The following is a 13,658-nucleotide window of genomic DNA, read 5'->3' on the forward strand; positions in this document are numbered from 1 at the left end:
TCTGGTATAGAGTCTCATTGAGACGAGGAGATGTTTTTGTCGCTTACTAGATGGAAAAAGTTAAAAGCGATTATTTAATATGTACCTCCATCCAAAGGAACAGATATTCCTGTCGAAGGTTTCTGGCTATTGAAAATAGGAGTGGAGTTCTCAATTCCAAATATGAACGTCCATGAACTGATGTTTAACTCCACTAATTTCCCTAAAGAAGTTCTTGACGATTTGTTGCAGACTTTGCTTACATAATTAATTGATTAAACCATATAACTAGCCAAATTTAACTGACTTGCTCTTATTGTGCAAGTTGCTAGAGTTGAATCTTGTTTTTTCAAGTCAGAAGTGTGAACTGCGGAAAAGGGATATTCTAGCTATGTAACTGAAGGGAAAATGAACAAATCACAGAAAACCGATTCAATTGTGAGATATGTAAATAATGGTCTTTTAGAATCTATCAAATACTCTCTTCTTCTTCTTCTCCTCTCCTTTTGGAACCTTCACATTCTGTGAATCTGGTTTGCACATTCTAATTAGAATTTTGGGACGGCGGAGCATCAATGTATGTTTCATTTCAGTCACTAATTGGAACCAGGTCTTTTACATTTCAAACAAAAGTTTACTTTCAGGTTTTGCATTTTTTGTATTCCACACGGATGAGAGCATTTGGCTGCCAACAAATTAAAGTTTGCTAATGATTCAGCTGCTTGCTCCCCGCTTATTGGTAAGAAGTGTGTTGATAATTCTTGACCAAAGGCCACCCCGTAGGATGTTTTATTTTGTAACATTCATTTAGAAGGCCATCGACACAGGCATTCACATTGGAGGGAGCAATTCTGCACTGCTTGCAGTGGAATGACAGAGTGTTTGGGGAGGAGGGACGGGAACGGTTGCAGCAGGAAGATTTATAATCAATATTTGGCCAATTAAAAAAAGTGTAAGGTTTAAATTGCGTATTGTATTTTATTTTTTACATCATGTGTAGAATTTATAAAATTTTATTATATAATTACACGTTTTTTTTTTAAATAAACTCGTGCCTCTTGTCCCATCATTATTGTCCTGAGTTCGTATCAATGTATCGCCAGCCAACGTCTCCGATTTCGGCTTCTTAAATTTTGTGACTTTTCAGGTGACAAGGCCAGTTTCCTTGAATCATTGGTAAATCTAAAAAGAGTTTTTTTGATATTTTACCCTAAGTTTTATTTTTAGTAAACTTTCTTTGAACAAACACGTCGACGATATTAGTGGGACCCGGTCCAACCAGCTCAAACTTGGCATGCCTTGTTTCCCAAGCCAAGCCCATTTATACCGAACCTATAGCTAGAAAAATCTCCTCCCGTATTCGAAATCACCAAAAAGAAGAAGAAGAAGAAGAAGAAGAGATTTTAGAAAAAGCTGGTTCGCCATCTTCCCCCTGGAACAGAGTTGAAATTAAAGAAAGACAAAACAAAAAGAGATTAAGGAAACTGAAGTTCGATGAGTTTGCCAAGTTCTTTCATGGTAAGCGGTCTTTATTATGTAGTGCTACTATATTATGGTTCTTCTCCTTGAATTTGCTGCTGTCAACCCGCCTGCATTTAATTAGCTTAGACTAATTGCCTAATTCTCATCATTTAATTTTGTGGGCATGTTGATTTTGCAGCTTAATTTATCAATCTAATTGAAAATTTTATCTTTTTGTTTTGTTGGGTTATAAATGTGTAGGCTTCTCCTATGATAATGTTTAGCGCGGTTGGAGCGGCTGCTTTAGGAGCAAGACAACTAATTAAATCTTGGCAAGCATTTAAAGCTGCTCCTCGAGTTCGGAGATTTTATCCGGGCGGATTTGAGACCACCATGACCAGACGTGAGGCTGCTCTGATTCTGGGAGTTAGGTAATTTCTCAAAATTTGTTAGTTTGGTTTTTTACTCGAGTATTCTGCAATTTTTTTTTTTTCGTTGTCCCTCTTATAGGTGTTGTTGTACTATTAATGTTTGGATTCAGTGGTCTTCAATGAGAACATCGAATTCGGTTTGCTGATTGATGATTACAGCGTTTTTTAGGATGTTAAAAAAACTGGGTTTTGATTGATTTTGGGTTAGGATTGTTGCTTTTGAAGAAAATGGCATCGGTGAAATTTGCTCCAAAGATAAAGGGGTTTTTTTGTTTTGGGGGGGGGGGGCGGCCAAGGTAATGTGAGGTTAATCATCAATGGATTGCTGCCTGTTTTAGGATGCAAGAATTAACTGAGTTTTGATCAATTTTGGCTTAAAAATTTTGCTTTCAAAGAATTGGCCTTTGCAATGTTTGTTTGGATTTAATTGGTTGCAGGGAGAGTGCTGTTGTTGAGAAGATAAAGGAGGCTCACAGGAGAGTGATGGTGGCCAATCATCCTGATGCTGGTGGTAGCCATTATCTTGCTTCAAAGATTAATGAGGCCAAGGAGATTTTGATGGGAAGGAAGAAGGGGGCGTCTGACTCTGCATTCTAGCTGCTGATTCAAGCAAGAGGGCTAGGCTTTATGTGAAAATTTTTGATCCATTTTAGAGGAATTGTAATTGTTCAGCTAAAGCTGTGGGCTTATGTAGTTAGGGAGCCAAGTTGAGTCGTCATCTTTCATATTAGTAGCTATATCTACAATGAATGCAGAAGAGTCTTGCGGAGGTATAATTTGAGGATGGAATTTGACGAAATCCTAGTTTGGTTTTTGTTTTTGATCATCTCTGCTATTATAACTGCTGTCGTCATACTTGATTTGAAGGTACAGCTGCCCTTGATGGTTGATTTTTGTCATTGATCCTGCTTTATAACCCTGAATTTTCTTCCAGAATTAAGGAAAATTTGTATTTTTTTTAAAATTTTTTTGGGGGTAAAATCTGCTACGAGAATTTCCTTTCAGATATGATTGTTCATGTTTGGTTAATGCCCTCTATCAACCTAAATCTGGGATGGACAAACGTATGTATGCCTGTCAAAATGACAAAATCCCAATGTGGCTGAATGCAAGGCCTTTTCGCCTGTCAGTTACCTGAGACCTGGAGACTCTCATCAGATACACAATCCAGTTGATTGGGAGAAACTTGTTTGTCAAAGTTTTCAATTAAGACTTTGTTTGTCTCTACTTTTTGTGGAATGGCAATGAGTAAACAACTACCAGGAAAATGTTGATTTCTCCTGTCATTGACATAAGGGAGATGTTTGCACTTTGGTTTGAATGCTCTGCTAAGATCTTACCTGAGCAGGTCTACAAGTCCATAATTTGCATAGTCATCAATTCTGCAAGTTGGGTGTTCCTATTGATCAAGAGATGGATGGCAATGGTGCATTGCAGATCAAAATTTTTTGCATAAATTCCTGTTTAAAGTTCTTTTTTTATCTCTGCACAAAGGGATTTAGATTGCAAGTTCTTGTTTGAAGATGCCCAAGTAAAATTCACATTTAAGCGGACAATTTTGTAATATCCCCTTGTTTTTGTTAAATTGAGAAAGATGAAGAAGACACAAACAGACGAAATCAACAATGAGGCAAATTAATACTAATCTGTTTAGGATTCTCCAAATTATCTTTATTCATATCAAGACAACACCACAAGACTTCAAATGATGGAAGCCTGAAATTGGTGTATTGCCACTATCCTGCACATACACAAATTAGTTAAATCAGATATTAATAGTAGAATGTTTTGCAACAATTGGAGCCTAACCAGAACCAAATCATCATTCCTCAACAATCTCATAACTCCCCTTCCACCACTCCGACTGCCGCTGGATTTTCCTCCCATCGCTGTGACTTCACCCACCAACGCTTGCGGTCAGAGTCGCAAGAGGGGACTCAAGAAGTACTTTTCTTGTTACTCCCAGATTAGCTCTACAAGATCAGATATGGAGACAGACAACAAAGCCCATCAACAATCTGGTTTCAATTTCGGTTTTCTTACCAAGAAGCCATATGATCCACCTTCGTGGGCATCCCACCTCAGCCCTATCCCTTCTCATGTCTACTCCCTCGGCCACGTAAGCAGAATTGCAACATTTCTTTTTTTTTTTTCCCTTGTTATTTTCTTATCAATTTGCTTCATTTTGATGTTTTAATCAATTGTGAATTTACTTTTTTTTTTTTAAATTAGTTTCCTACTCCAATTCACAAGTGGAACCTTCCAAATTTACCCAAAGATACTGAAGTCTGGTTGAAGGTACATTTTTTTCTTTTAAACTTGGGAATTTTGTCTCTGCTAGATAGAGATGCTAATGACCCTGTACAAGTGATGTTTCTTTAGATTATGTGCAAGTAATTCGAGAATAATTGTTGTATTGCATATGTAAGATTATAGAAATAAATGATTTTTTTGCCTATTTTTGTGAGCTGAACCAATTGAAATACGTGTGTCAGTCATGTGTACTAATGCAGATTTCTTTTTAATGCTAAACAAAACCTGATGATGATGAAATTTGGCCATTCTTATAGCGTGACGATCTTTCTGGGATGCAATTAAGTGGCAATAAGGTTAGGAAACTTGAGTTTTTGCTGGCAGATGCCGTGGCAAAGGGAGCAGACTGTGTGATTACTATAGGAGGCATCCAAAGTAATCATTGCCGTGCTACTGCTGTAGCTGCCAAGTATTTGAATCTTGACTGCTTTGTTATATTACGTACTTCCAAGGTGCATAGCTGTTCATCCTTGCAGTATTCTAGGTTTGTGGTTTGCTTGGAAATGTTTGGATACTCGGAATAACATCTTTCAGGATTCTATAGGTTCTTGTGGACAAAGATCCTGGGTTGACCGGAAATCTCCTGGTTGAGCGATTAGTTGGAGCACACATCGATCTTGTTACAAAAGAGGAGTATGCCAAAGTTGGCAGTGTGGTATGCTCACCACTTGTCAAACTCTTATTTCAATCTGGGATAGGATACTTAAGTTCATATATCCAACTTTCTTGGCTGTGTGTACCCATAAATTGTGAAAATATCACAAGAAGTGCAAACTTAAAATATAAGAAACACATTTTACTAAATATATAATCCAAACATCATCCTTTGCTAAATGCAACAACAGGTATAGTATTGTAATGACACTTATATGACACCATGTAATAATACTAGTCACATCTTGGATAATTTATGTTTGCTACTCTAGGGACATATTTGACATCTTGAAAAGGGTGGCAGCTTATACCTTTCCTTGACCAAATATTCAAACCAAGTATTGGCTCATAACTATTGATCTTTTGGAATGTTTTCTACCTGATGCTGGATTATGATGTAAGACAAGTAAAGATCCTCACTCTCAACTATTGCAAAATCAGGAGCTCTGTGTGCTTCAAGCAGAACTGATGAGGCTTTGACAGACCTTTTCAGAAAATGCATTTGAAGGATAAAACTCATGTAAATTCCTGCTTAATTGAAGTTGATTCTGAATCACCTGAACACATAAGATTTTGTTATTCTCAGGAACTTACTAAAATTTTAAAGGAAAAACTGTTGAGAGAGGGGAGAAGGCCATATGTTATTCCTGTTGGGGGATCCAATTCTCTGGGAACCTGGTGAGGCTGATTTCTGATTCTCTATATCTTCTTTGCATTTTACTATGTAGGTATTTTATACATGACAGACAGACAAATCTGTGAAGAAATTGTTAAGGTGACAGACAAATAATGGAGAAATTGTTAAGTCTGCATAAATCTTGTAAATGAAGAGATGTGGACTGAAATGTTGATGTGCAATATACCGTAATCAGATTAAGTGGTAGTTAGAAGCCTTTATTACAGACTGGGAGATCTCTCAAGTTGTTGATGTGCAATATACCGTAATCAGATTAAGAGAGGCCCTCAAGAGTTGCCGGCTTTTGAGGGTTCTTCTGGGATTAGGTTTATCAAATTCAACAAAAGTCAATTTGCAATTGTTGATAAAAGACAAACTGCTTTCCGGGGAATTTGGGGGTTATTACACTCTTAGTAGCAGGGTTCTCTCCAGGGTAGTTTATCCCACATCGGGGTTGGGGGTTGGGTTAGTTGGGTAGATAAGTCCCTAGGAGGCCCTCAAGAGTTGCCGGCTTTTGAGGGTTCTTCTGGGATTAGGTTTATCAAATTCAACAAAAGTCAATTTGCAATTGTTGATAAAAGATTAAGTGGTAGTTAGAAGCCTTTATTACAGACTGGGAGATCTCTCAAGTACTTGAGAGATCTCATTTGCTTCTGAGGGAGGAAAAGGGAGGTGGGGAAGAACCTTGGACATTTCACATCTTCTCGATGTCTGTTAGGCTAATGCCTGGATCCTTTATCTGATATTGGGTGGTAATTACTTGGGTCAAGAAGAGCCCTTTTGAAATTATCCCTGGTTGTTAGCTAAAGTTGGAGATGAATGATAAATTACTATTGGCCTTCATTATGTCCGCAACAAAAGTTTTGGTAGAGCTTACTTCTTCAAGGACTATCTTTGACCCTTCAGGAGATTGGAGAAAATTATCCTTTCTTTGACAAATTTAACCTTCAAGTAGCTAAGTGTTATGTCCAATCTATCACGCAAAATGCTCTAGATTGGTGCTTATGGACACATGTAGAACTCTGCTTGCGATTTCTCACATGTTATGTCTTGAGAAGATTGATATAGGGAATGTGTTGCATACAGTTTAGGTGAACAAGGAAAATCTAGTGACAGTGCCTTTTTTTCCTCTCTTCCCCTTTTTCTCTTCTGTTGGAGATGTAATAATAGTGGTAAAGCAAATAGAAAAGATTCTGTGTTATAGGCTTTAAATTTTATGCATAAATGTGTATGTTCTTTACTTTTCAGGGGCTACATTGAAGCAATTAGGGAGATAGAGCACCAACTTCAGCATAGTAAATCAGGATTTGATGACATTGTTGTCGCATGTGGCAGGTTTTGCTATTCCCTTTCTTCCTTATGGAATGTATATGCTTTATAAATCTGTGCATTCACAAGAATTGGGTAACACCAAATCCTACAATTTTATCCAGTAATGATAATTAGATATTTGATAAAACAATCAGGCATGCCATATCTGCTGTCCATGTCAAATAAACGAAGAAGGGTTTAAAGAGTGCAAAAACAGAAGAAAAATAGATAATAAATGATAGCAGATACAAAAATTAGCTTTCTTCCTTTGGAGCTTGGATTCTCCATTTTTCTAATTAACTGTAGTTGGGGTTGTTTACTTGTTGAATCAAGAAACACTTAGAAAATCTTGATCTGTTTTTTTGTCTACAGTTTCTGTACTAGCAATTCCAGACGGTACAGCTTTACACACAATTACTTCATCTGATATGTCAACATTTATATTATCTTTGTCATGATTTTCAGTGGGGGTACAGTTGCTGGTTTGTCAATTGGATCCTGGTTGAGTAACTTAAAAGCAAAGGTCCACTTGCTTTCCAAGTTTTCTTCTGAGCTGCATGTCTTTTGGAAACTTGGCTAGTATGTCTGGTTTGTGTGCAGGTTCATGCGTTCTGTGTTTGTGATGATCCTGAGTACTTCTACGATTACGTCCAAGGGCTTCTTGATGGACTTGATGCAGGAGTAAGCTCACATGATATTGTTGATATTCAAAATGTGAGCAGTTCTTCCATTTCCTTGTGACCATATTAAAAATATATACCAGTTGTTGATTTTTTTTTTTTTTTAAAATTTCGTTCATTTGCCATCATTCATGTAAACCATCAGACGGTATGTGATGCATGATCAACAATTATACAAGAACAGTAATCTTCTCTATGATGACTCACTAAAAAGCCATTGTCATCACTTAGTGTGATTGCATTAAATAAGGCTCAAGAAATGTCCATATGTGCTGAAAGCAAAATAACCATCTGTTAGAAAACTTCTTGCATGGGCTTGGCTGATGTCTCCTTTAGTCGTACCTAGAGCTTTTAACTAGAAATGCTGGCATGTTAGTATGAAATGGATGAATACTTCCTCTAATTGAGTCATAGATTCATTTTCGACAGTTTTCCTTCCAGCTGGTGAATGGATGATTCTGATATATTGGTTGAAGCTGTATGGGTGATCCTATTTTCATTTCTTTCAGGCCAAAGGTCTTGGATATGCTATGAGCACAAGTGAGGAACTAAAATTTGTCAAGGAAATCGCAGAAACCACTGGCGTTATCCTTGACCCTGTCTATAGGTATAAACTCCTTAAACATTATCAGTAACTTGTTAAAAATGCACAAGGTGCCAAGTTTAAAAATCAAGGCATTGTTAAGATACTCTAAAATTCACTTTCAGATCTGACGTTGTTTCTTTAGTCTCGATGGCTCCCAGTCTGCAAAAGGACTTGTTGATATTGCAATTTGATTTTCAATGAGGTCTAGACATTGCGTATTTAGATAACTAGGTTGATAGACTATTTGCCCTCTTTTTATGTTCAAAATAGTGTCAAATTTTCTTCTCTGAAGCTGAAGATGCATCTACCCCTTGTTGAAAGCCACTGGGAATCTGGAGGCGGCTACATGTCTGGGTCAGCCAGCGAATTGCCGCTCTCGAACTTGTGCCAGCATTATGCTATCGGGAAGTCAAAACCATGGTCTTTTAGATAGTATGATTATATACGCAGTCATACAAATTCTCACTTCTTCCATACTGTACATAATCCTCCTCTTAGATGTTGTATAGTGATGAAAAAAAGATGCAATATAATTGGTTGAATCAAATAGATCTGCCATAGAAATTCAGGCGCTATGTTTAACATAGGCTAGTGGGAAATTGATATACCTTTCAGAAGTTCATGTTTCTCAGTCGTATAAAACATCGCATATAGGATGAGGAAGGGGGCACTACCTACTACTTTGCTGAGCTTCATCACGTTATATGCGAAATTTCTATCCGTAAGCTACAAGGTTTTAACTATATTCTTTGTTTTATATTCATTTGGAGGGATAAAGAGGGAGGGAGATGTCTAAGATGGTGGCTATGGGGAGGCGGGGGCAGTGCATAGGAGCTAAATGTGTTGAAATTTGAAAAGCCTTGCTGTGCATCCTTTCCATTCTGCATAATCAGGATATGTGGATATGAAGTTCTTCGGTAACTAGTGTTAACTGGGATCTTGTTATACCAGTTATCCAGTGTCCTGGTTATGGTAGTTCTCTGGGAAACTTTTATCGATGTTTTCTCGTTATACTGGCAAAAGTGTGGTTTAATGGATGTAGTGACTGAGCTCTGCAGCTGAGAGAACTCTTATGCTGACATTTGTGTATTGCTTTTCTAATTCTCTAGTGGAAAAGCAGCCTATCACATGATGAAAGACATGGCTGAGAATCCAGCAATGTGGGAAGGAAGAAAGATCCTCTTCATACATACAGGCGGACTACTCGGTCTCTACGACAAAGTTGAACAGATAGCTCCATTGGTGGGCAAGTGGCGTCAAATGGATATCCACGAATCTGTTCCCCGGAAAGAGGGTACTGGAAAGATGTTCTAAAATGATGGAGAAAGAGCTTTTCCTGTCACAGCACTGATTGATGTGAAAATCCATTTCCACTGTCCTCCTTTGCTTTACCGGAAAAGAATATTTTGCATGAGGAATGAACTGGGATTTTTTGGCATCAATAGGCATTACGTTGTTTTAATTGACATTATTATGAAACGCATGCCAACTTCTGAAGAAAATAAAAATATATGAAAACAATTCAATTTATCTTGATCGACTGCCTTCTTCTGCTCCATTTCGACTTGCTTGACAAATGACATGGATCCAAATCCTGATTGTCCTCCCAGTTTTTTCCTCCTTTTGTCTATCATATTTTCCCAAGAGTACAGAATCATTTGCTTTCTCTTGTAAAATATGTAGGTTGTGTTTTAAGGAATTTGGTAAATAGAATTCATACTCGAATGGTTAGTTGTTCAACTTGGATCTTAGAAAATGTTAAAACGACTGCTTGCTTCTGCTCTATAATCTTTGCTTGATTATATGTCCTCCTTAGTCGTATCCTCCTTTTCTTTTCTGTCATTTTAGCCTGAGGAAAAAAGTAATTATTTGCTTGCTCTTGTAAAGTATATATTACAACCACCAGGCTCAACGGCAGGTGGCTATCACCAATGCATTAAAAATTCAGGAGGTATGTAGTACATTCGTCGGGTCCGATAGTGGTTCAGTCCCCTCCGAATTACTTTTGTACCTGTGACGACCCCACCTCCCCCTAAGGCGTACCAAAGGGTTCGGCGGACCGCCTGCCCACCTCTCGCCAGGACTCACTCACTATTTTAATTGAGTCACGTACACACATCCATGAATCATAAATAACATTCCCAATTCAAGCTTATAATTTACATTAATAGAAATCGAGGTACAAAGTCTCAACACACCCAACTAATTCAATACGTATACAATACAACATGTTCCATTCGAGGAATAGCGCGAGTACAAGACTAAAAAGTCAAAAGTCAAAACAAAAGGCTACGCTAGTCTTTTACAAGTCTCACGCGTCACTCGTACCCCTGAAAGGAAAACAAATGGAGTGGAATGAGCTAAAAGCCCAGTGAGGTTCCAAATAGCAAATTGACCATTATTTAGAAGTACAAGTTTTCGGTATAGCAAAGTAACAAGCATGAAGAGTTCATAAATGTGAGCAATAACACGTCAAGTAGCAATCTTAAAATGAGCGAGTGTAGAAGTTTTTCAAAAGCAACAATAATCCAATAAACAATATTCACTCCAAAGTATAAGGATACGGATGACTCTCAGGAGCCAAATTCCCGTTGCATTACCAGAAGCTTGATCACGTAGTAGTTGACACTCCATCAACTTTCAAGTAAGTAACCAATCCAATAGAACACCACTTACACGACTCTCCGTCCACCGTTCAAACCCCCTACTGGGCCCAAAATCCTCAATAAACACGGGTGGTAATACTCGAGTATACCGATTAGTCGAGGAGATATCACTCCACTCGACAATACAAGAGACCCAGGGTTCGTTACCCAATCGACCAAGCCATTGCCGGCTCGACTAGAGTAACTCGCCACAGGGTTTCTGGAATTCCAGGAAGTGCGCGCATCATAATCAAGTATATCAACTCAATTGCAACAATAAACAAATATATCACGTAAGGGCAAGTGCGATAAAGTACACTCTTGCCCTTACAATTCACGTATATAACATGTAATCAGATTGGTCACGTATCAAGTTCAAGTATCAAGTTCAATTCGGTATTTGAAAGCACTCACCAAAAGATATAGTGCCTTTACTGGTCACTTTCAGGTTATACTCCGGGTTCGGAGTCCAAATCTGCGATAAAACTCAGTTTGAGAACTTTGAAACACGACTTAGATTCGAAACTTAAACGTTTCGTTCAATAAAATTCAAGAAATTGGAATTCGCTTGGATGGTAGTGTGAAACACTTGCTCACTTTTTAAACGGTAAAACTTTGTAATTTTTATACTTGAAATCGTCATGCGAGTGGAAAATACAAGGAAAACATATTTCGAGCAATCATGATTGCATTTCTCAAGGGTACAAGTTCGGCCAAGTTCTTACTTATATACCTCGGAACAAGAAGACTCAAGTACCCTAGATGGTTCAAGCAGTAATCACTCTTAACCCTTACTCAAGTTGCAAGTAGTTCTCTAGTCTTCGAGCGTAAATTTGGGCAGCATGCCCCTTGTGTTTACCTAATTTTCCAGCCATTTAGACTTCATTATTTTTCTTCAACAACAACCCAACATCATACATATCAGCAATTTATGTCAAGAGCCGTTCCATAGGCTCACAATATCATAATAACAAGAATTGCATTAAGGACAAGTGCAGAAATTCAATTTAGCACAAGACAGATTTGACGTACAAATGCGGAAATAACATATCCGAGGCTACGCTTATCGGATTGAGGCGTAACTTATGCCGTTTCGAAGCTAAGACACAGAGCTACAATGTTCATGAAGGTCACTTTGTCCAGTTTCTAAAGTAACTTGGTCAAATTCTCAAATTACTAAACCAGAAACCAATTCGTCGGCTGTTTAAACGCATTACGCTGTAACGGACATAACTCAGTGTACAAAAGTCCAATTCAGGTGTTCTTAGAGGAATTTTAAAGCTACTTCAGAACACTACAACTTTCATGTTTTGGCCCAGAGCTAAATCAGTACGGCTCCTAGTCAAAAAATGTGATAAACTGGACTTAACTGATGAAACGGACTGCTGGGAAATACTTAGAACAGTAAGGGTATTTTGGACTTTTCACATCCTACGTTGCTCCGATTGAGCTGAAATTTTGTAGGCACCTATAAAATGCCATTCTCTACAACTTTTATTCTTTGACCTAAGGCCAAAACAGCCTCTAACATACAGATAAAAATTCAGACAGAATGTTGAGACAATTTTCCAGATTTTGGAAATTTTGAGTTTCTAGTGAATCTTTCCTTAATTTCTTGGTCCAATCACTACCAAAACACCATATAACACCTCAATTGCAACATATAAATATCATACAATCATTTGGGCAGAATTTTCCCCAAACCCTAGTCATCAAATAAGAAAGGGGAAAACTTCTAAAACATGCTAATCATCCATGATTTCACCATAATCTCAAGTTGTTAAGCTTAATTTAACAAGATTGAAAGTAAAACTTGGAGAGATAAGTTCTCTTACCTTGGTTAGAGGTCACTAAGAGTAGCCCAAGCTTCCTTCTTCCAAAAGCTTACCACAAATCACCACTTAATCACTCAAGAACAAGTTTAATCGGTTTACTTTGTTTATTTTCTCACTAAGTTGTTGGATTTGAAGATGAAATGAAGAAATTTCTCTTGGTGTTTTCTTCCCTCTCCCTCACGGCTCCTTGGCAGAAATATCAAGAGAAATGAAGCTAAGTTTGTCTTATAATAAAGCCAAAAGATTAGAACTAATGGTGTCCACAAATTGCCCAACACTTGGCCTAATCTTGGCCACTCATTTTTCTCTTTCTTTCCCTTGCTTATAAGCCACAAATTTCGGTCCCCTTAGCTGTAATATAAGAAGATATTTTGCTCAATTGTCAATGAGCTTGTAGGGTAAGAAAGTGGTGGTCAAGTGGTGCGTTCAAACGGTAATGCGCGGGACCCGCCGGTTCGCGCCGTTTTTCTTAAAACTCACGTACTAGGGATTTTACTTCCCATTCACTAACCTTACATCATTGCTACTACTCACATATTATTTCTCACTTAAAAGTCACTTTTAATCATCAAATTGATCCTCGGCCAGTACCGAAAATTCATCTGGCGAAAAATCGCGAAAACCCTAATTTTGCTCAAATCTTGAAACCGAAGTGTAAAACCCTATTTCCAGGTTCATCTGCACTTATTGTTGAACAATTGGGTAGTAGGGCCTTAATAAATAATAATTTCCAAATAAAAGGAAATTTTTAAGAAAACGTGAGGAATTTACAATTTCAATAATTAACATTAGAATCTCTAGTAAAATATGAAAGATTTAAGAAACCGTTTAGTCACAAGTAAACTAGGGTTTTTGATTAAAACATTAGGGTTTCTAGTCGTTTAAAACAAAATAAGGTTTTAAATCAAACCCGAAGAAATATACTTTAATATTTTCTTCACAAACAACCTCCTAATATTCGGGATGTTACAGTACCTCTTCAAGTCCTCCCCTCCCCCTAGTGTAGGAATCTACCATATCAACAAAAAAAAGGTGGAAAGTATATATTCCATGTTTAAGCAGTTTGATAAAATTGCCCTCATAATCG

At 37.6% G+C, this 13,658-nt stretch overlaps 2 protein-coding genes and 1 long non-coding RNA gene across 4 annotated transcripts; 2 read left to right on the top strand and 1 right to left on the bottom strand.

Annotated features, from left to right (window-relative positions):
* Window positions 1-1,336: 1,336 nt before the first annotated feature.
* Window positions 1,337-2,697, top strand: LOC113740297 (mitochondrial import inner membrane translocase subunit TIM14-3). The gene is made up of 3 exons (XM_027267871.2): window positions 1,337-1,497; window positions 1,702-1,871; window positions 2,309-2,697. The coding sequence occupies exons 1-3, from the start codon at window positions 1,474-1,476 to the stop codon at window positions 2,466-2,468; spliced, it is 354 nt and encodes a 117-aa protein (XP_027123672.1). The 5' UTR covers window positions 1,337-1,473; the 3' UTR covers window positions 2,469-2,697.
* A 756-nt stretch (window positions 2,698-3,453) lies between these two features.
* Window positions 3,454-9,627, top strand: LOC113738413 (D-cysteine desulfhydrase 1, mitochondrial-like). 2 transcript variants are annotated; one of them, XM_027265603.2, is made up of 10 exons: window positions 3,454-3,990; window positions 4,104-4,169; window positions 4,442-4,636; window positions 4,729-4,839; window positions 5,425-5,516; window positions 6,763-6,849; window positions 7,291-7,348; window positions 7,426-7,539; window positions 8,015-8,112; window positions 9,201-9,627. In XM_027265603.2, exons 1-10 carry the CDS (start codon window positions 3,655-3,657, stop codon window positions 9,403-9,405), a joined length of 1,362 nt encoding a protein of 453 aa, XP_027121404.1. In that variant the 5' UTR covers window positions 3,454-3,654; the 3' UTR covers window positions 9,406-9,627. The 2 variants fall into 2 exon arrangements, with proteins under 2 accessions (XP_027121404.1, XP_071901940.1); XM_072045839.1 differs by lacking the exon at window positions 9,201-9,627 and adding an exon at window positions 8,384-8,472 and having other exon boundaries at window positions 3,510-3,990.
* A 615-nt stretch (window positions 9,628-10,242) lies between these two features.
* Window positions 10,243-12,746, bottom strand: LOC140004901 (uncharacterized). The gene is made up of 3 exons (XR_011812716.1): window positions 12,572-12,746; window positions 11,151-11,211; window positions 10,243-10,421 (listed from the first exon to the last, which is right to left on the bottom strand). It is a non-coding gene; the product is annotated as an uncharacterized lncRNA (long non-coding RNA).
* Window positions 12,747-13,658: the final 912 nt, after the last annotated feature.

The sequence above is a fragment of the Coffea arabica genome, chromosome 4c (genome assembly GCF_036785885.1).
Source record: "Coffea arabica cultivar ET-39 chromosome 4c, Coffea Arabica ET-39 HiFi, whole genome shotgun sequence".
Classification (NCBI taxonomy): Eukaryota; Viridiplantae; Streptophyta; class Magnoliopsida; order Gentianales; family Rubiaceae; genus Coffea; species Coffea arabica.